This window comes from Argentina silus, assembly GCF_951799395.1.
Source record: "Argentina silus genome assembly, chromosome: 21".
Lineage (NCBI taxonomy): Eukaryota > Metazoa > Chordata > Actinopteri > Argentiniformes > Argentinidae > Argentina > Argentina silus.
The window spans coordinates 2,055,134-2,077,633 of record NC_139675.1 but is presented as its reverse complement, the minus strand read 5'-3'; the positions used below and the strand labels follow the sequence as shown (position 1 = coordinate 2,077,633).

Below are 22,500 nucleotides of genomic sequence, written 5' to 3'. Positions count from 1 at the left end.
AGTAGTAGTAATAGCAGCAGTAATAGCAGTAGTAATAGCAGTAGTAGTGGTAAAACGCACATCAGCTAGGGGCTAGGGGGTAGGGGCCAGGGACTAGGGGGTAGGGACTAGGGGGTAGGGACTAGGGGGTAGGGGGTAGGGACTAGGGGGTAGGGTGTAGGGGGTAGGGACTAGGGTCTAGGGTGTAGGGACTAGGGGCTAGGGGGTAGGGGGTAGGGGGTAGGGTGTAGGGTGTAGGGGGTAGGGGGTGATTTAGGAGGGTGGTGTGTTAAGGTACAGAGGGGGACTCACGCGGGTTGAGGATCTTCACGGTGGAGTCAGGATCCGGATGCTGTTTATGGATCACCTGAGTCCCGATCTGCTCTGTCAGGATCTGCAGAGGCGGGCGAGGGGGGAAGATGGCAGACTCATAAATACTGTGGCTGTGCTGTATCCCATCGTAAAGGTACCAGGGAAGGCCCAGCACAGAGCACAGTGATTCATGGGATTCCTGCATGGACATTTCACAATCACACACATTCGCATGGAGGTGGAAAAATGCCTCAGGGCCGACCTGAAGTTGTGCAACCATCAGACATGGATAACAGCCCAGGAAGTCAGCACGGTGTTCCAGTTAAATAAGTGACTATTTAAAAGAACCGGAACGCCATTATAACTGAAGGTTCATATCGCTCATTTGATCGAATGAAAGGGAGCAATTTGAGATGTTTTTATAAAGATTTAGTAGAAATAAATGATTCTTCAAAACTGATGTTTATGAGGCCGGTAGTATCAAGGTCCAAACGACGTACGACTCGAGCCGTAAGTAAACCACGGCTGATAACGTATCAGAACTAACGCTGATAACAGGCCTGGACAAATACACCACTATTTAAATCAAACAAATCATAAACACATTAAATCAAACTAATGAAAAATTGAGCAAATATTCCTCAGTGTAATCTAGCTAATATGTGTCACTCTGGCTCATGTGGAGTAAATCATTTCTCAATTTGCAAATGAAGAGTTTTGGTTTTTGGTCATGGTAAATGTATCATTACAAATGTAAATAATCAAGATTAATATCAACTTCAAGAATATGATTATTACTGTATGTGAACAAATAACACAACACTCGCTACTTTCAAATGTATTCATAAAGGGTTTTTATGTCATGACAGCAATCATTTTATAGAAGAGACGCATTAAAAAGAATAATAATAATAATAATTTTACAAAGAATTGAAAAAAATAAAAAAGGGTGTTTTGCAAGAAACTAGAGAGTGAAAGAGAGAGAGAATAAATGAAAGAGAGAGAGATAGAGAAAGAAAGAAAGAAAGAAAGAAAGAAAGAAAGAAAGAAAGAGAGAAGGAGAGAGCCTCACCTCGAAGAGCACGTTGTAGGTTGTCATGGTGAACTGGCTGGAGTTCAGCATCAGGCGCTCGGTGAGCAGGGAGAAGAGGCCGTGACCCAGCATGACCTCTGACTTCCTCCTGGACAGGGGTCAAAAGGTCAGGAGGTCAGAGGTCAGCATCCATTGACACTTGCCTCCAGCGTATTGATCACTTGAGTACCTACTGTACTCTACCCAAGCAGTGTCTCCAAAGGTGTAGGTCCACCATGTACTATTCATATACTAATATATGTACTGAGTGTGATATATATATATACATACAGTGTATATATATATATATATATATATATATATTTATATATATTTATATATATATATATATATATAATGTGTGGTAATATACTGTACTAATATACTCTTTTTTGTAATTCCTAAGTATTGAAAATGTATGTTGTTGCTGCTTCAGTTGATCAGCGACAAGGAAATACCAAAAGCATTAGGTGGCTCACATCAGCGGCCAGAACCGCACTGCCGAACCAGAGCTGCAGAATCCATCTTAGTTGGAGGAAATGAAAAATGGCACCCTGCTGACATCCCGGTGGCCGGCCATAAACCTCCACAGACAAGCCTTCCTCAGACCTTTCATCTGGGAGGAGGTGGACATGTGGAAAAAGTGCCATAGACGGAGCAGAGAGCCTCTGACCGTCTAGCAACTCGACTGAGAGTTTGGCACCGATACTGGGGCTGGGCTCGGGGACGGGGCTGGGCTAAGGGATGGGGCTGGGGCTGGGTTAGGAGGACTAGGGCTGGGATAAGGGATGGGGCTGGGAAGGGGGGCTGGGTTTGGAGAACTAGGGCTGGGGCTACGGGTTAAGGGATGGGGCTTGGGCTGGGTTTGGAGGACCAGGGCTGGAGGACTAGGGCTGGGGCTAGGGCTGGGTCAGGGGCTAGGGCTGGGGCTGGGGCTGTAGGACTAGAGCTAGGGCTGGGGTTGGGGCTGGAGGGGCCGGGGTTGGGGCTGGGGCTGAAGGAGCTGGGGCTGAAGGAGCTGGGGCTGGGGTAAGAGGTAGAGGCAGAGCTAGGGCTGCAGGCATGTCCACTGATCAAAGGTTGGAGATCAAAAAGAGGCCAGGAAAAGGAGGGCAATGCCACCTGCATCTCATCCAGACTCTTTTCCTTTTTTCTCCACAGACAGCGATCTTAATTGCTCAGTGAACCAAAGGAGGGCTTAAGAGAGGCTAATTTGTTATCAAAACAGTTCTCCACAACCAGAGGCCACTGACTCACAGGAGAGAGGCTTTAATACGCTATTCATTTTACCAAAGTATGCAGTCTGAATGGGGATTAGCTATCGACCTCCACTTGAATGAGGCCTGTTTTCTCCTGCAGATACTCAACCTCGTGATGAGATCTGTCTGGAACTGATACACAACGGAGGGAAAACCATTTTGAAAAAAGGTTTCTCTGCGCCTGGAGGTGCCTTCGCCAAACAACAGCATTTCAGTCCTCAGATCAGTCAGAACATTTAGCAGAATATACTGCTTTTATGTGAGCAGCAAAACAGTTGTATTCAAATTAACAGATTATGTTTTCTTAAAATCCATACTAGATATCAGATGAGGTAATTCAGCATTTTGAGAGAAAATAGTGCTTACTTTGCAGGCAAGTGTTTGAGAAAGTAGCCCATGACTTTGAGTGCCTGCACTCGAATCCCTTCACTTTTAGAGGCCAGCAGCTTGTAAATGACCCTGTACAGAAACACAAGGACAAGAGTTAAGACACACAACGGACTGATCCAGACTCTTAACAGCTAATCATCAAAACTAATTTTAAAACATCGGATTGGTTATAACTCGTCTACTTTGTTCGGCTTATCTCTAATTATTCGTCACCTGACTAAAAACATTTTAATTATCAGATTGTCGAATACAGAAAAACAGAAAAATAAAACAAAACCAAAAAAAAATCACTGAAATCCAGAAGAACAATTCTACCAAAGCCAGTTTAACCGATGCAGGAGTCTACAGTGGAGTACGAGGAGCCGTACCGCTCCGTAGCCCTGAAATGGAGGCAGCAGGAGCCTGAGTACATTCAGCCTACAGTACATTAGACCTGTCTAGACATCCCCTCTCCCCCCCCCCCCCCCCCGTGACCGAGAAGGCAAACAGAGTGACTGAATATGAAGCTAGATAAATCAGACAGCTGTCATCCCTGGATGTCAGTGGAGCAGATATAGCATCAGATGAAGGCAGTAAAGCATCTTTATTAGGCTCTCTCATCTGGGCTTATTTTCACTTCACAACAGAACCGCGTCCCGTAGCTCCAGACAGCAAGGCCCGCTCGGGCCCCAGTCGGACCCCCGAACACTAAAGCACAGACGCCTGCGCTGTGGCTAAGCGGGTCTTTACACACCGCGGGCCGGGCCGGGCCGGACCATACTGTGCTGGGATCTGGTCTGTTGTTTTCTACGTCGACCTTTCCAGCACCTCAACAGCTGGAACGATGGTGGATGTGTAACCAGACTGGACCGGCCCAGAGCAGAATAGCGTGATTAGGGTACGCATATGTGTGTGTGTGTGTGTGTGTGCGGCCCCGTTGCCGGGGGAGACAGTTGGCCCGGTTGGCGGTACCGTATTCCGTTGCGCTGATCAAAGGCTTGGACCATGGACCCGGGGTGCTCTGACATCAGAGCCACCAGCAGCTGCAGAACGTCCATCAGATTGTCGTCCTGGGAAACAAACACAGAGAGGGGCGTCGGTGTTATTAGCATTACTATAAACATGCCCAACAACCTCACACGGTCACAGTGACCCCCCCCAACACACACACACACACACACACACACAGACACGCCACACACACAGACACGCCACACACACAGACACACACAGACACACACCAGGGCCCCGAATGTTAGCCACATTACCAATATGATAAACACACCTTCTAATGGGGCTGCAATTACCACAGCCTTTCATTTCACTGTGACGTCATGATGAAACCCAACCAGGGATAAACACAGTTACCAGAGCAGTACGGCCTTATGGATCATAGCTCAACACACACACACACACACACACACACACACACACACACACACACACACACACACACACACACACACACGCCAGGAACACAACATCTCACACACACACACGCCAGGAGCACAAAGGTCACACACACACACACACACCAGGAACACAACGTCACACACACACACACACACACACACACACACACACACGCCAGGAACACAACGTCACACAAACAGCTCAGCAGAGTCGCAGGGGCGTTTCATTACTGATTCATCGACTAATTGTTGACCTGCGCTTCAGACCGGCGCAGCGTTTTCTTCAGACGTGGAGGTTCATAACTGACCCTGAGGGGACAACCTCCCTGGCTGATGGCTGTTGATGGAACGCACTCAAACGGAAACAGCGTGACTAATGAAATATCACACAATCAAAGGGAAGCCCAGATGACGGAGGAATGCCTGGCGAGTGGAGAAGGAACCCCCCCCCCCCAACCCCCCCCCCCCCCCCCCCCGCCCCCTTCCCGTCCAGCGCGTCTCTCTGTTTGTTTCTAGGCCCCTCATTAATCCTGGATGCATCGCTGCAGTCTAAACACGCCGGCTTCTGTGAGACTTGGCAACAGTTAAGAGATGATGATGTTTCCCTCCCGCTCCGGCTGTGATTGGTCGGTCGGTGATCAGAGAGGGGCTGGAGCTGTGAGGTTAGGCTGCCACCTGGTGGACACTCTTGTACTCTGATGGCAGAGTGATAAGCCTGAGGGGAGGGACGTGCAGCGGTGTGCTGGATCGATGCTAAATCGCTGCGTGTTTCTAAAACTCGGCCGTCCATCTGAGGGTTAGGATAACTGCTGTACGTTGGGGGCAAGAAGTTCAAAAGGAGAGGGGAGAGGGGAGAGGGGAGAGGGGCTAGGGGAGAGAGGCTAGGGGCTAGGGGAGAGGGGCTAGAGGAGAGGGGCTAGGGGAGAGGGGAGAGGGGCTAGGGGAGAGAGGCTAGGGGCTAGGGGAGAGGGGCTAGAGGAGAGGGGAGAGGGGAGAGGGGCTAGGGGAGAGGGGCTAGAGGAGAGGGGAGAGGGGCTAGGGGCTAGGGGAGAGGGGCTAGAGGAGAGGGGAGAGGGGCTAGGGGCTAGGGGAGAGGGGCTAGAGGAGAGGGGCTAGAGGGGAGAGGGGAGAGGGGCTAGAGGAGAGGGGAGAGGGGCTAGGGGCTAGGGGAGAGGGGCTAGAGGAGAGGGGAGAGGGGCTAGGGGCTAGGGGAGAGGGGCTAGGGGCTAGGGGAGAGGGGCTAGAGGAGAGGGGCTAGGGGAGAGGGGCTAGGGGCTAGGGGAGAGAGGCTAGAGGAGAGGGGAGAGGGGCTAGGGGAGAGGACTAGAGGAGAGGGGAGAGGAGCTGGAGGAGAGGGAAGAGGGGCTAGGGGAGAGGGGCTAGGGGCTAGGGGAGAGGGGCTAGAGGAGAGGGGAGAGGGGCTAGAGGAGAGGGGAGAGGGGCTAGGGGAGAGAGGCTAGGGGAGAGGAGAGAGGGGAGAGGGGCTAGAGGAGAGGGGAGAGGGGCTAGGGGAGAGGGGCTAGAGGAGAGGGGAGAGGTGCTAGGGGAGAGGGGCTAGGGGAGAGGGGCTAGAGGAGAGGGGAGAGGGGCTAGGGGAGAGGGGCTAGAGGAGAGGGGAGAGGTGCTAGGGGAGAGGGGCTAGGGGAGAGGAGAGGGGAGAGAGGGGCTAGAGGGGCTAGGGGAGAGGGGCTAGGATAGGGGCTAAGGGAGAGGCGAGAGGGGCTAGGGGAGAGGGGCTAGGGGAGAGGGGCTAGAGGAGAGGGGAGTGAAGGGTCTCTTACCTCGTGCATGGTGAGCAGGTAGTTGAGAATACTCTGAAGCTCATCCTCCTTCACACCGTAATCCTGCAACAACACGAAACAACATGAAACAACATCAACCTTTTCACTCATTCAATGCATGTGACTTCATTGTGAAGGAATTTGGGGCGTTACCGATAAAGTGTCCATGTCAAACTACTACAGGAATGATGAGATACGTACTGACCCATATGAGATAGTACTGACCCACCGTACGTGGCAATTCATTATGGTATGAGTTACTACGGGGGGATGTTACTACGGGGGGGGGGTCGGGCGTTATCTGTAAAGGCGTACCTTCATAATGAGTTACTACGGGGGGGGGGGGGGGTGTTATCTTACCTTCATAATGAGTTGTTTCACAAACAGCAGCAGAAAGGCTCGGAGAGAGTGGATCTCCTTCTGGTTGGGTCTTGGGCCATCTACACACACACACACACACACACACACACACACACACACACACACACACACACACACACACACACACACACACACACACACACACACACACACACACACACACACACACACACACACACACACACACACACACACACACACACACACACACACACACACACACACACACGAGAGAGAGAGAGAGAGAGAGAGAGAGGGATTCATTAGAGAGTGACACAGGCACTCCTTCAGGTAGAGTGTGGTTTAATAGGATTGTTCCGTTAGCAGAAAGGAGCAGCACTTGATTAAGATTGCCCCCTCAAGCATGGCTGAGATCCCCAGAGAACAGGGGAGAGGTGGAGGGAACAAGCTGCCTCTGTTTACTCTGGATATTCCTCTGGGGAGGCGAGGAAGGAGGGCAGCACACAGGACACCAAGGACCAGGTGATGGAGCCACTGTGTTCAGTACAACCACTACTTCCTGCACTGGTTTCAGGGACACAGCGGCTGTGTCAATGAGGCCTATGTAGAAATGTGTGTGTTAATGAGAGAAATGTGTGTGTGTGTATGTGTGTGTATACACGTGTGCGTGTGTGTTAATGAGAGTGTGTGTGTGTGGGTGTGTGTATGTGTATATACACGTGTGTATGTGTATGTATATCTATGTGTATGTATATGTGTGTGTGTGTGTGTGTGTATGTATGTATGTACGTGTGTATGTGTGTGTATATATACACGTGTGTATGTGTGTGTGTGTGTGTGTGTATGTGTGTGTGTGTGTGTATATGTGTGTGTGTGTGTGTGTGTGTATGTGTGTGTGTGTGTATGTATGTGTGTGTGTGTGTGTGTGTGTGTGTGTGTGTGTGTGTATGTGTGTGTGTGTGTGTGTATGTGTGTGTGTGTGTGTGTTCTCACCGAGGCCCTTGGGCGTGACTCCGCTGCGGTCCTGGGGGTTGATGACCCAGTAGTAGTACTTGAGCGTGTGCATCACCTGCAGCACGGTGCCGACCCGGCGGATGGCGTTGTAGATGGTCACCGTGGCGATGAACTCCGTCGACAGGTAGGTGTACAGCGTCAACTGCACCTGCGGGAGAGACAGCCGGCCAAGGGAACACACACACACACACACACACACACACACACACACACACACACACACACACACACACACACACACACACGCACGCACGCACACACGCACGCACAGACACATACACAGACACACAGCCACCGACACAGACACAGCCACAGCCACAGACACAGCCACAGACACACACAGCATGAGTGGAGGCAAAACAAAGAGTCCCCTGTGGGTGTGGGGTGGCTCTTTAAGCCTGTCAGAGTATTAGACATGCACTTCCAATTTCAATATCAGTCACAGGTGGAGGTCTGCCGTCTAACCTTGGACGGAACAGTGGGCTGCAGACAGACGTGTCAGAGGTGTGTGTGTGTCTGTGTGTGTGTGTGTGTCTCTGTGTGTGCCTGTGTGTGTGCGTGTGTGTGCGTGTGCCTGTGTGTGAGTCTGTGTGTGTGTGTGTGTGTGTGTGTGTGTGTGTGTGTGTGTGTGTGTGTTACCTTGGAGGGGGCGTGGATCCAGATGGCGGGGTTGAACAGGATGTGGTCACACAGCTGCTTGAGCAGCAGGACGCCGTTCTGGAGGTTGCTAAGGTAACGGGCGAAGGCCAGCACGATGTCCAGCACGGGCCTGGTCACATGACCCTTGGAAGACTGCAGAGGAGAGAGGGAGGGGGAGGGAGGGAGGGAGAGAGGGGGGGTAAGAAGAGGAGAGAGGAAGGGAGGGAGGATGGTAGGGATGGAGGGACGGAGGGAAAGAGGTAGAGGGAGGAGAGAGGGAGGGAGAGAGGGAGGGAGGGGGAGGAGAGATGGGTAAGAAGAGGAGAGAGGGACATGGAAAGGAGGGAGGGATGGAGGGAAGGAGAAGGAGGGAGGACGGTAGGGATGGAGGGAAGGAGAGGGAGGGAGGACGGTAGGGATGGAGGGAAGGAGAAGGAGGGAGGACGGTAGGGATGGAGGGAAGGAGAAGGAGGGAGGACGGTAGGGATGGAGGGAAGGAGAAGGAGGGAGGACGGTAGGGATGGAGGGAAGGAGAAGGAGGGAGGACGGTAGGGATGGAGGGAAGGAGAAGGAGGGAGGACGGTCGGTAGGGAGTGAGGTAGGGAGGGAGGGAGGGAGTGAGGACGTTAGGGATGGAGGGAGGGAGAGGGAGGGAGAGAGGTAGGGAGGGAGGGACAAATGCAGAGAGAAAAGGTGAGGCAAAGTAACTCTCCATCTAACACACCCACAGACAGCTGTGACCTCCAAACACAAACACACACACACACACACCAAACTAACATACAGTACCTGGCCAGGCTCATTATAACTGACCTTACAACACACACACACACACACACACACACACACACACACACACACACACACACACACACACACACACACACACACACTGTCACTGGAAGGCAAAGCCAGACTGAAGGATAGCTCAATATCAGTGTGAGTGTGTGTGTGTGTGTGAGTGTGTGTGCGTGTGAGTGTGAGTGTGTGTGCGTGTGAGTGTGTGTGCGTGTGTGAGTGACGTCATCTCTCACCTTCTCCAGAGTGTAGCCGATGACCAGGAAGCCCTTGCAGGCCAGGACCTGCTCCTGCATCGCCACAGAGTTCTTCAACAGCTCCATCACAAAGGACAACAACGTACAGCTGAGAGACAGAGAGAGAGAGAGAGAGAGAGAGACACAGAGAGAGAGAGAGAGAGAGAGAGAGAGAGACAGAGAGTAAGAGAGAGGGAGAGAGAGAGAGAGAGAGAGACACACACACACAGAGAGAGAGACAGAGAGTAAGAGAGAGAGAGGGAGAGAGAGAGACACACACACAGAGAGAGAGAGAGACAGAGAGAGAGAGAGAGAGGGAGAGACAGAGAGTAAGAGAGAGGGAGAGAGAGAGAGTGTAAGATAGAGAGTGAGAGAGAGAGAGACAGAGAGACAGAGAGAGAGAGAGAGAGAGAGAGACAGAGAGAGAGAGAGAGAGAGAGAGACAGAGAGAGAGACAGAGAGAGAGTGTAAGATAGAGAGTGAGAGAGAGAGAGAGAGAGAGACAGAGAGACAGAGAGAGAGAGAGAGCTGGGTAAGCTGCTGACTAAGACGTGAGTGTTGAAGGACATATCAGAGACTATTAGTCCAGGTGGAGTGTCTGTCTGACAGAGTGGTGGTGTCATCATGTCTGCCTGGGGCGGCCAGCGACACAGAGCAATAACAGGCCAGGTTTAAACCAGGGACTTGGGAATGGCTTCTAAGGGCGTTTGTATTCAATCTGAACCGGTATCCAGGTTCACTGGGGAAGACAGGACAACATTCTGTCTGTTCTGCCAGAATGCAGCTGTGGCATTATGTCCATCCATCCAGTGTGTGTGTGTGTGTGTGTGTGTGTGTGTGTGTGTGTCTCAAAGTGTGTGTGTGTGTGTGTGTGTGTGTAGCAGCCTACCAGACAGAGGTGTCCAGCTCATCGCTGGTGTGCTGGAGGTGGTCCAGCTGTGCAAACAGAGGGAAGAGGACCTGCACTCCTCCGATAGAATGGATGGCACTCTGGACAGAGTGGGTCACCACCGCCTTCACGTCCTACAGAGAGATAGAGACAGAACCATGACACAGGACCCTAACCCTAACATCCTACAGAGAGATATGATACAGGACCCTAACCCTAACATCCTACAGAGAGATATTATATAGGACCCTAACCCTAACATCCTACAGAGAGAGATGATATAGGACCCTAACCCTAACATCCTACAGAGAGATATGATACAGGACCCTAACATCCTACAGAGAGAGATAGAGACAGAACCATGACACAGGACCCTAACCCTAACATCCTACAGGGGGAGATGATATAGGACCCTAACCCTAACATCCGACAGAGAGAGATGATATAGGACCCTAACCCTAACATCCTACAGAGAGAGATGATATAGGACCCCAACCCTAACATCCTACAGAGAGAGATAGAGACAGAACCATGACATAGGACCCTAACTCTAACCCTAACATCCTACAGGGGGAGATGATATAGGACCCGAACCCGAACCCGAACCCTAACATTCTACAGGGGGAGATGATATAGGACCCTAACCCTAACATCCTACAGAGAGATATGATACAGGACCCTAACCCTAACATCCTACAGAGAGATGATATAGGACCCTAACCCTAACATCCTACAGAGAGATATGATACAGGACCCTAACCCTAACATCCTACAGAGAGAGATGATATAGGACCCTAACCCTAACATCCTACAGAGAGAGATGATATAGGACCCTAACCCTAACATCCTACAGAGAGATATGATACAGGACCCTAACCCTAACATCCTACAGAGAGATGATATAGGACCCTAACCCTAACATCCTACAGAGAGATATGATACAGGACCCTAACCCTAACATCCTACAGAGAGAGATGATATAGGACCCTAACCCTAACATCCTACAGAGAGATATGATACAGGACCCTAACCCTAACATCCTACAGAGAGAGATGATATAGGACCCTAACCCTAACATCCTACAGAGAGAGATGATATAGGACCCTAACCCTAACATCCTACAGAGAGATATGATACAGGACCCTAACCCTAACATCCTACAGGGGGAGATGATATAGGACCCTAACCCTAACATCCTACAGGGGGAGATGATATAGGACCCTAACCTTAAGCCTAACATCCCACAGGGGGAGATGATATAGGACCCTAACCTTAAGCCTAACATCCCACAGGGGGAGATGATATAGGACCCTAACCCTAACATCCTACAGAGAGATATGATACAGGACCCTAACCCTAACATCCTACAGAGAGAGATGATATAGGACCCTAACCCTAACATCCTACAGAGAGAGATGATATAGGACCCTAACCCTAACATCCTACAGAGAGATATGATACAGGACCCTAACCCTAACATCCTACAGGGGGAGATGATATAGGACCCTAACCCTAACATCCCACAGGGGGAGATGATATAGGACCCTAACCTTAAGCCTAACATCCTACAGAGAGAGATGATATAGGACCCTAACCTTAAGCCTAACATCCCACAGGGGGAGATGATATAGGACCCTAACCTTAAGCCTAACATCCTACAGAGAGAGATGATATAGGACCCTAACCCTAACATCCTACAGAGAGAGATGATATAGGACCCTAACCCTAACATCCTACAGAGAGATATGATACAGGACCCTAACCCTAACATCCTACAGAGAGAGATGATATAGGACCCTAACCCTAACATCCTACAGAGAGAGATGATATAGGACCCTAACCCTAACATCCTACAGAGAGATATGACACAGGACCCTAACCCTAACATCCTACAGGGGGAGATGATATAGGACCCTAACCCTAACATCCTACAGGGGGAGATGATATAGGACCCTAACCTTAAGCCTAACATCCCACAGGGGGAGATGATATAGGACCCTAACCTTAAGCCTAACATCCCACAGGGGGAGATGATATAGGACCCTAACCCTAACATCCTACAGAGAGATATGATACAGGACCCTAACCCTAACATCCTACAGAGAGAGATGATATAGGACCCTAACCCTAACATCCTACAGAGAGAGATGATATAGGACCCTAACCCTAACATCCTACAGAGAGATATGATACAGGACCCTAACCCTAACATCCTACAGGGGGAGATGATATAGGACCCTAACCCTAACATCCCACAGGGGGAGATGATATAGGACCCTAACCCGAACCCTAACATTCTACAGGGGGAGATGATATAGGACCCTAACCCTAACATCCCACAGGGGGAGATGATATAGGACCCTAACCTTAAGCCTAACATCCTACAGAGAGAGATGATATAGGACCCTAACCTTAAGCCTAACATCCTACAGGGGGAGATGATATAGGACCCTAACCTTAAGCCTAACATCCTACAGAGAGATATGATATAGGACCCTAACCCTAACCCTAACATCCTACAGGGGGAGATGAGACAGAACCATGATCTGGATGTGGTATAGGACCAACATGGGTTAAATATAGTGTTTATATAGATACTTTCTTAATCCCAGAGGGGACATTATTATTATTACTAAAAAAACATAATTCTGTTGTGCATTAAAGCCTCATAGATATCACAATGACAAGCTTCTATTTACTTAATGGGAAAGTGATTTGATGATGCGTTTTGACATCAAATTCATCATAAAATCATCAAATGTAATGGTCTATAATCCAGGAGTAAAAAGCCTAAATAAGTACAGTCAATAAATTAACAAATAGTGCAGATCACTTGGTTTCAACCATACTATCGTTCCAACACCATATACATATTCCTTCCAGGAAATAACAAGGACAAATGGTGAACTTTGACCCTGACCAAACAGAATCACAATGAGCTGTGAACACGATTAAAGCAGTAATCCTGCTACTGAACAGTCCTCGATCAGCAACTCCAGTCTTAGAGTGAGCCCAGGAGTGTTGCCAAGTAACTTACAATAAACAGGCCCGCTTGGGCAACGTCATGAGACCACTAAACAGCCCATCCTAAGAAATGGGCTGGTGCTGTCTGGGGCGAAGCCATGCTGCTCTGAGCATCTCTGAACATCTGGCCCCATTAGAACGCTGTTTCCTTGTCGCTAACGGCGACGGGACGAGTGACAGGGAATCGTCTGCCCTGATTGGGGAAGGGAGGGGAGGGGAGGGGAGGGGAGGGGAGTGTGTGTGTGTGTGTGTGTGTGTGTGTGTGTGTGTGTGTGTGTGTGTGTGTGTGTGTGTGTGTGCGTGCGTGCGTGCGTGCGCGTGCGTGTGTGTGTGTGTGTTGGGAGTCTGCTAAATGAGTCTGGTGGGTAGAGTGTCTTGCGTGGTCATATAACTCTTCTGGGCTGGGCGATAAACAGCTTCTCTCAGAATGTCCTTATATGGTGAGGCCTGCTCACTCAACAATCCATCTGTCACTGTGTGTTCACTGTGTGTTAACTGTGTTCACTGTGGACAGTAGAAAGTAGAAGACACTCATTCACAGACACACATGTCCAAGTACGTACATGACTAATACAGCATCAACACACACGGAGCATGTCTGACCTAAATACACGTTGGGAATGGAAAACATGGCAGAGGGGTGTACGAACGAACTGACGAACTGTAATATGGGTCATTATTCTATAGGGGGAGTGTGTGTGTGTGTGTGTGTGTGTGTGGGTCTGCGTATTTCTGTGCATGTGTGTGGGTGTGTACTGTGTGTGTGTGTGTGTGTGTGTGTGTGTGTGTGTGTGTGTGTGTGTGTGTGTGTGCGCACCCCTACGCGAAGCAGCTCATGCGTTGGCCAAATATGCAGAGGCTCAGAGACAGAATTCAATTACTGTGCCAGAGACAACGAGAATTCAGAGTAATTAAATAAAAAGGCCTGTGTGTGTGTGTGTGTGTGTGTGTGTGTGTGTGTGTGTGTGTGTGTGTGTGTGGGACAAGGTCTTTCCTAACGTGCATTCCATCAAGCGAGTATTTTCCCAGACGCCCTTCAAAACTAAAAATAGAATCTGTCAGGAGAATTACATATAAATTAAACCCTTATCTTCCTGTCCACTACCTACAGCACCTAGTCATCCCATAGGCAACAGATCACTTGGTGAAATTATTAGATTTACAGGACATTACAGTACAGAGACAGACAGACAGAGACACACACACAGACATACAGAGAGACACAGACAGACAGGCAAACAGAGACACACAGACAGACAGAGAGACACAGACAGACAGGCAAACAGAGACACACAGACAGACAGAGAGACACAGACAGACAGGCAAACAGAGAGACACAGACAGACAGACAAACAGACACACAAACAAACACACACACACACAAAGTTCAACAAAATGTTGTCGACCACAGTGCTACCAAAATCTCTCGGGCCAGGTAGAGTAAAGCCCAGGCTCTGGTAGAACAGGAGGTGTTTGTGAGGAGGCTAACTGTCTGTTTGACAACAGGGTGGTGCTCTCAGCAGGCTGCCCAGGCGCAGGCTGCCCAGGGGCAGGCTACCCAGGCGCAGGCTGCCCAGGAGCAGGCTACCCAGGCGCAGGCTGCCCAGGCGCAGGCTGCCCAGGCGCAGGCTACCCAGGCGCAGGCTACCCAGGGGCAGGCTACCCAGGCGCAGGCTACCCAGGGGCAGGCTACCCAGGGGCAGGCTACCCAGGCGCAGGCTACCCAGGGGCAGGCTACCCAGGCGCAGGCTACCCAGGGGCAGGCTACCCAGGGGCAGGCTACCCAGGCGCAGGCTGCCCAGGCGCAGGCTGCCCAGGCGCAGGCTACCCAGGCGCAGGCTACCCAGGGGCAGGCTACCCAGGCGCAGGCTACCCAGGGGCAGGCTACCCAGGGGCAGGCTACCCAGGCGCAGGCTACCCAGGGGCAGGCTACCCAGGCGCAGGCTACCCAGGGGCAGGCTACCCAGGGGCAGGCTACCCAGGCGCAGGCTACCCAGGGGCAGGCTACCCAGGGGCAGGCTACCCAGGGGCAGGCTACCCAGGAGCAGGCTACCCAGGGGCAGGCTACCCAGGCGCAGGCTACCCAGGCGCAGGCTACCCAGGCGCAGGCTACCCAGGGGCAGGCTACCCAGGCGCAGGCTGCTGTTGTGAAGTCATCTCACCTCCGTCTTTAATTAGCCTGTTAAGATAAAGTGCTGCCTGGTGGGGGAGCATCATTAGCACTCTCTGTGTGTGTGTGTGTGTGTGTGTGTGTGTGTGTGTGTGTGTGTGTTTATTTTACTGTGTATGTGTGTGGGTGTGTACTGTGTGTGTGTGTGTGTGTGTGTGTGTGTGTGAGAGTGTGTACTGTGTGTGTGTGTGTGTGTGTGTGTGTGTGTGTGTGTGTGTGTGTGTGTGTGAGTATGCGTGTGTGTGTGTGTGTGTGTGTGTGTGTACTGTGTGTGTGTGTGTGTGTGTGTGTGTGTGTGTGTGTACTGTGTGTGTGTGTGTGTGTGTGTGTGTACTGTGTGTGTGTGTGTGTGTGTGTGTGTGTGTGTGTGTGTGTGTGTGTGTGTGTGTGTGTGTGTGTGTGTGTGTGTGTGTGTGTGAGTGTACTGTGTGTGTGTGTGTGTGTGTGTGTGTGTGTGTGTGTACTGTGTGAGAGTGTGTGTGTGTGTGTGTGTGAGTGTGTGTGTGAGTATGAGTGTGTGTGAGTGAGTGAGTGAGAGGGAGAGAGGGAGAGAGGGAGAGAGTGACTGTGGGGAGACAGTCACAGCTGGTGTAGAGAGGAAGAGACAGAGAGAAAGGAACAGGTGGCGCCTGCACCTCAAACTAAATGACTCCAGGAAGAAGTGAGTCGGGGTGGGAGACGGGGGAGACGGGAGACGGGAGAGGGGAGCCTGCAGGAAAACAGGTTCTGACTGTGGACCTAATGAGTTGGACCTACATCCAATGGAATTTCCGTTTCTTTTTGAATATAATAGACATGCCAATCTACTACCAACTGCTATTGCTATTAAGTGTACTACTGCTATGACTACTACTACTACTACTACTATTAACACTACTACCACCACCACCAACACCACTACTACTAATACTATTAATACAACTCCTACTGTTAATACTATTACTCCTACTACTATTAATACAACTACTACTACTACGATTAATACTACTACTGTTAATACTACTATTAATACTACTACTACTACTACTAATACTACTGTTAATACTACTATTAATACTACTACTACTACTACTAATACTACTGTTAATACTACTATTAATACTACTACTACTACTAATACTACTATTAATACTACTACTACTATTAATACTACGACTAATACTACTACTACCATTAATACCATTACTACTACTACGACTATTAATACTACTACTACGATTAATACTACGACTAATACTACTACTACCATTAATACCATTACTATTATTATTACTACTACTAGCACCAGTACCACCAGTAGCACCAGTAGCACCAGTACCTGCAGCATGAGAGCGTGGGGCGAGTGGACGAAGATGGAGGAGTTGTCCTTGGGCGAGGACTCCAGGCACAGCTGGGCGTCGGTGGCGCGGGGGTTGTAGGTGAAGGCGATGCTGGATGACAGCTTGCCGTCGTAGAGGAGGATCTTGTGGTGCTCGGCGAACAGGAGGTCGCTCTCCGCCTTGTACTTGAACGTGCCCTGAGAGGGAGGGAGGGAGGGAGGGAGGGAGGGAGGGAGGTAGGGAGGGAGGGAGGTAGAGTGGGAGAGAGGGACGGAGGGAGGGACGGAGGGAGGGAACAAGGAGTTAGTGGTCAAGTACCAGCACACACTCTGGAACTTTACACAGCCCACGACAGAGGCCAGCTAGAGACCCCATCCCAGCTTTGCTACAGCAACGATGGTGGAAGCCTAACCAGGCCAGAGTACAGCACGGTTTCGCTCGACTCGGCCCGGTGGTGTGAAAAGGGCAACAGTGAGCAGAATGTTCTAGAGGAAATGGGTCGAGTTTCCTCGTGACCCAGTCCTGTGAGATCTGTGGGGGTAGAGCCAACAAAGGACCAGAGACAGAAACTAGAGCTCACTTTGACCACGGAGAAGCTTCCGGCATGCTGGGATCACGTTACAGAACCAGGTGACGAGGTGTGGGGGACAGAACCAGGTGACGAGGTGTGGGGGGACAGAACCAGGTGACGAGGTGGGAGGGACAGAACCAGGTGACGAGGTGTGGGGGACAGAACCAGGTGACGAGGTGTGGGGGGACAGAACCAGGTGACGAGGTGGGAGGGACAGAACCAGGTGACGAGGTGTGGGGGACAGAACCAGGTGACGAGGTGTGGGGGACAGAACCAGGTGACGAGGTGGGAGGGACAGAACCAGGTGACGAGGTGTGGGGGACAGAACCAGGTGACGAGGTGTGGGGGGACAGAACCAGGTGACGAGGTGTGGGGGACAGAACCAGGTGACGAGGTGTGGGGGACAGAACCAGGTGACGAGGTGTGGGGGGACAGAACCAGGTGACGAGGTGTGGGGGACAGAACCAGGTGGCGAGGTGTGGGGGACAGAACCAGGTGACGAGGTGTGGGGGACAGAATCAGGTGACGAGGTGTGGGGGACAGAACCAGGTGACGAGGTGTGGGGGACAGAACCAGGTGACGAGGTGTGGGGGGACAGAACCAGGTGACGAGGTGGGGGGGACAGAACCAGGTGACGAGGTGTGGGGGGACAGAACCAGGTGACGAGGTGTGGGGGACAGAACCAGGTGACGAGGTGTGGGGGACAGAACCAGGTGACGAGGTGTGGGGGGTTTTTCACATTTGCATGCCAAGCGGTCCCACCCCATGACGAGCTTTTTTGTTTTTAAATATATGTTTTAGGGCATTTCTGCTTTATTGGGACAGTAACAAAAAACTAAAAAGTGTTAAACAAAAAAGTGTAGTAAACAAAAAAGTGTTAAACAAACCAGAATATGTTTTATATTTTAGATTCTTCAAAGTAGCCACCTTTTGCTTTGATGACAGCTTGGCACACTCTTGGCAAGGTGTGTCCAGACCTTTGACTGGTACTGTGTGTGTTGACATTCTGCACTGTAACATCTGTTACTGCAGGGTGATGCCACAACACCATTTTACATAACTCGGGTAATAAAGTTCTAATCTTCACAGTTGTGCAACTTGATGCGGACGATAAAGTTCGATTCCGTCCTCTTACCTTGTATCCGGGGCCCAGCTGGTAGATGGCGAGGATCTGAGCGGCGCTGAGGGCCTCTCCGAACAGGTAGACCGCGCCCATCTGACCACAGAACACCCGGTTGGCGTCCGCCGTCTCAGACGAGCCCAGGAAACACTTGTCGAAAGTCTGGGGAGGGAAGGACGAATGGAAGGAGAGAGAGACAGAGAGAGACAGAGACAGAGAGAGAGAGGGAGGGAGAGAGAGAGAGAGAGGGAGAGAGAGAGAGAGAGAGAGAGAGAGAGAGAGGGAGAGAGAGAGAGAGAGGGAGAGAGAGAGAGAGAGAGAGAGAGAAGGAAATAATGAGAGAGAGAGAGAGAGAGAGGGAGGGGAGAGAGAGAGAGAGAGAGAGAGAGAGAGAGAGAGAGAGAGAGAGGGAGAGGGGGAGAGAGAGAGAGAGAAGGAAATAATGAGAGAGAGAGAGAGAGCGATAGAGAGAGAGAGAGAGCGATAGAGAGAGAGAGAGAGAGAGACATGAAGTTCAGTTCATGGATATGAGAATGGAAATGCACCGAGCGTGACTGTCTTTGTCGACACTCCCATCAGCATAGAGATGGACAGATACCAGGACGATCCTCCATTATCCCTGCTTCTGTTCACCAAGGCCTTGGTACAGAGGCAGGGGAGGAGCTGTGTTATCACCTAGGAGGAGGAGGAGGGGGGGAGGAGGAGGAGGAGGAGGAGGAGGGGGCCGTGGCTCAATCAAGCGTCTCTTCTCCTCCAGGATGTGGAGGGCCCTCCATGTCACATCGTGAGGAGCTGAGAGTCTTGTGTACATGATGTTGTTACAAGCGGCGTCTTTTGTGAGAGCGCTCATGTGAGAACCTCGTTGAAGGAGAGGGGGATGAGCGATCCAGGGAAATATGACAGGTGTGCGCGTGTGTGTGTGTGTGTGTGTGTGTGTGTGCGTGCGTGCGTGTGTGTGTGTGCGTGTGTGTGTGTGCGTGCGTGTGTGTGTGTGTGTGCGTGTGTGTGTGTGTGTGCGTGTGTGTGTGTGTGTGTGTGTGCGTGTGTGTGTGTTTCAACTCATTTTGCCATACGTCGAGAGACAGAGAGGAGATGGTTTCACCCCTGAGCCCTCTGTCAGGAGAGACACTGATTAGATCAATCAGCCAGAGCAAGAGAGAGGGCTTGCAAGGTGGCTTTCTATCTGGAACATGCTGCACTGCTAGAACAAGATGTGTGTGTGTGTGTGTGTGTGTGTGTGCGCGTGTGACATTTCACATGAAATTGCTATTCCACAGAAAGTCATGTCTGCTCATACAGTACGGTATGGCTAGTATTGATAGCTGTCAGCCTTGTTGATTGACAGATGACTCGAAGGACACACACACACACACGACACACACACACACGGCTCTATTCCATTTCACAGCAACGGGTGAGACGGTGTGTGTGAAACAGTAAGGTTGGAGGACAGACTGCTGCTTACGTCGCTGGTGTTGACGAACCAGGTGATCTCTCCGTACGAGGCCAGCTCCCCGTTCACGTAGCAGCTGATCTCGCTGTTCTTCCAGCGGTTGTAGATGTGGACGATCGTCACCATGTACCACTGAAACACAACACACCGGGTTACACATCCCAACGCAACACCACCACCAACACAATACACCAGGTTACACTTCTCAACACAACACCACCACCAACATAACACACCAGGTTACACTTCTCAACACAGCACCACCAGTTCCACATGTAAGCCAGGAGAGACAAAACACTTCAACAACTTCCATCCTAGCCTCTTTCCTGTAGTAGCTGCCTTCAACAGAACGCCTCACAGCCTTCTCTACCTGACAGCAGTTTCACATCAGTCTTGAAAGCAGAAAATGTCTTACTGTACCACCGAAAAAAACAAGAAAAGAATGCTACATACTACCCCCTCTTCCATCTTAGCCTCGTTGCTAGCCCCCTTAACTCCTTCAGTGCCGAGGGTGAATAAAGTCGCCCAAACTGTCACCATTCTAGAGACGCCACGGGTGACTTTATTCCCCAAGAAATGCATAAATTAGGAGGCTTCATGTTGTAGCCAATCAAAGTGTTGTTGCTAGGTAAACTCCACATAGAACACTTGGAACTCTCGGTGGTGAGTGTTCCGGAACGCTTTGGCAGTTGGTGAGTTAACAGAGATGCACCTAGGAGGGGGGGGGCCCAGTAGTCGGGCTATCCACTGCCTGGGCCCCCGGGCTACAATCCCACCTACTTCTGGCTTCTAACATCTCCCGACTGTTGGGAGACTCCAGTGAAATGGGTTATTACCGCTCTCCGACACCCCGGGAGACATGGTGGAACATGGAATAGTGGGGCTATAAATAGAGCCTGAAATAAGCCAGAACGAGGTTGCTACTGTATGACTTCCCCAGGAGGTGGAGTGATGTAGGGAGGTGGTTTCACACGGGGAGAACAAAGGGGAGGTTTTTAAATTGGCGGTCGGCTCCGTGGAGCTGTCTGATGCCCATCGGGCCTCGGTGGAAGCTGAGGGTATGGCTGTGCAGCTCAGACAGTGTAACCCCATTAGATTCTCTCTCTCTGTCTCTGTCTCTTTCTCTCTCTCTCTCTCTCTTTCTCTCGGCTCTAGTTTTACCGGCCCCCAGAGGCAGGATGAGATGACTCTGTCCCCATCTTTCTCCCTCTGTGTCTCCCTCTGTGTCTCTCTCTCTCCCCCTCTGTCTCTCTCTCTCTCTCTCTCTCTCTCCCCCTCTCTCTCTGTCTCTCTGTCTCTCTCTCTCTCTGTCTCTCTCTGTCCCCCTCTGTCTCTCTCTCTCTCTCTCTCTCTCTCTCTCTCCCCCTCTCTCTCTGTCTCTCTGTCTCTCTCTCTCTCTGTCTCTCTCTGTCCCCCTCTCTCTCTCTCTCTCCCCCACTCCTCTCCCTCCCTCTATTCTTCTGTCCCACACTATTCCATCTCGGCTGTAGTTTTACCGGCCTCCAGAGGCAGGATGAGATGACTCCGTCTCATCCCACCGATGTGGGGTGTTTGTGTGTGTGTGTGTGTGTGTGTGTGTGTGTGTGTCTGATGAGGTGTGTGTGTGTGTGTCTTAGATGTGAAAGAATGTGTGTGTGTGTGTGTGTGTGTCTGTGGGTGCGTGCGTGTGTGTGTGCCAGATGAGGTGTGTGTGTGTCCTACATACTACATGTTTTATGAGTGTTGTGTGTGTGTGTTATGAGTGTGTGTGTGTGTGTGTGGGGTCCCACAGGGCTGCTACAGTAAAACAGTGCCTGCCTGCCTGCCTGCCTTCTTACCTTCTGTGGTTTGAAGTCGTACTTGACGCAGTGTTGGAATCCTTTGCCCTTTGTCTTCAGCGAGGTCACGATCAAACAGCCGCCCACAAAGTGTGCTGAGTAACCCAGGCCTTTGTTGGTGCGAAAACTGGGGGAAAACAGGAAAACAGAAAAACACACACACACACACACACACACACACACACACACACACACAGATACACACAGATACACACAGATACACACAGTCAGTGAGTGAGTGAGTGAGTTGGCAGACACCGTCTTCACTCAAGGGCATGGAGGGGTTTGACTGCCTGTCCATAAATCACACCAACGTCTTTAAAACGAGGTTTGAAAAGGAGAGACAGGCAGAGAACTCAATCATCTCTCAGCTTCACAACAAACTCCCACGTGTGTTGTTCTCCGGGCTGCGAACGGGGCCCGCCATGTGATTTAGTGGACTAATCTCTTTTTAAAAGGGCACAGGACCGGAGTGGAGGTTTATTGCCGATTTCTCTGCTGCTAGGCTGACTGGATGGAAGGCTGGTTGGCTGGCTGACTGACTGACTGGCTGGTTGCTGTGCATGGTGGGGTAGTTATCACACTCAGAAAGGCCGAAAACTGATTCCTTTTGCATGCATTCGATTTTTGACAGAAATTAATTATCAGCTCAAAATAGGACAAGTGAGGGCCATGATTTACTGAGTTACTGGAGGGCCCTGGGAAGCAAAACAGACACAAAACCTCTCACACAACAGAAATATGGCCCAAATCCTCATTTCAATACACCTGCACAACTTCCATGCAATTCTCCACCCGTGACATCAATGCATTATTCATACACGAGTTCCTCGTAATGCAGGGCTCAAACACAGATTTGTCCTTTCAGCATTTTACCCAGAACCAACCAGGGGGAGGATTTATAAATAGAGAATGTTTTTTCCA

At 50.7% G+C, this 22,500-nt stretch overlaps 1 protein-coding gene across 1 annotated transcript in view; it reads right to left on the bottom strand.

Moving 5' to 3' along the window:
• The window catches only part of lrba (LPS-responsive vesicle trafficking, beach and anchor containing), a gene marked incomplete at its 3' end in the record, with an annotated part of 96,740 nt that overhangs the window by 18,533 nt on the left and 55,707 nt on the right, over nt 1–22,500 (bottom strand). The window contains exons 6-19 of the mRNA XM_083692783.1: nt 21,577–21,703; nt 19,772–19,891; nt 18,322–18,468; nt 16,615–16,812; nt 10,103–10,236; nt 9,214–9,322; nt 8,180–8,332; nt 7,520–7,688; nt 6,545–6,624; nt 6,185–6,247; nt 3,964–4,061; nt 2,989–3,081; nt 1,364–1,472; nt 292–373 (exon numbers count right to left, since the gene is read on the bottom strand). Coding sequence (XP_083548909.1) covers nt 292–373; nt 1,364–1,472; nt 2,989–3,081; nt 3,964–4,061; nt 6,185–6,247; nt 6,545–6,624; nt 7,520–7,688; nt 8,180–8,332; nt 9,214–9,322; nt 10,103–10,236; nt 16,615–16,812; nt 18,322–18,468; nt 19,772–19,891; nt 21,577–21,703 — 1,682 coding nt within the window. The remainder of the gene's footprint in view (nt 1–291; nt 374–1,363; nt 1,473–2,988; nt 3,082–3,963; nt 4,062–6,184; nt 6,248–6,544; nt 6,625–7,519; nt 7,689–8,179; nt 8,333–9,213; nt 9,323–10,102; nt 10,237–16,614; nt 16,813–18,321; nt 18,469–19,771; nt 19,892–21,576; nt 21,704–22,500) is intronic.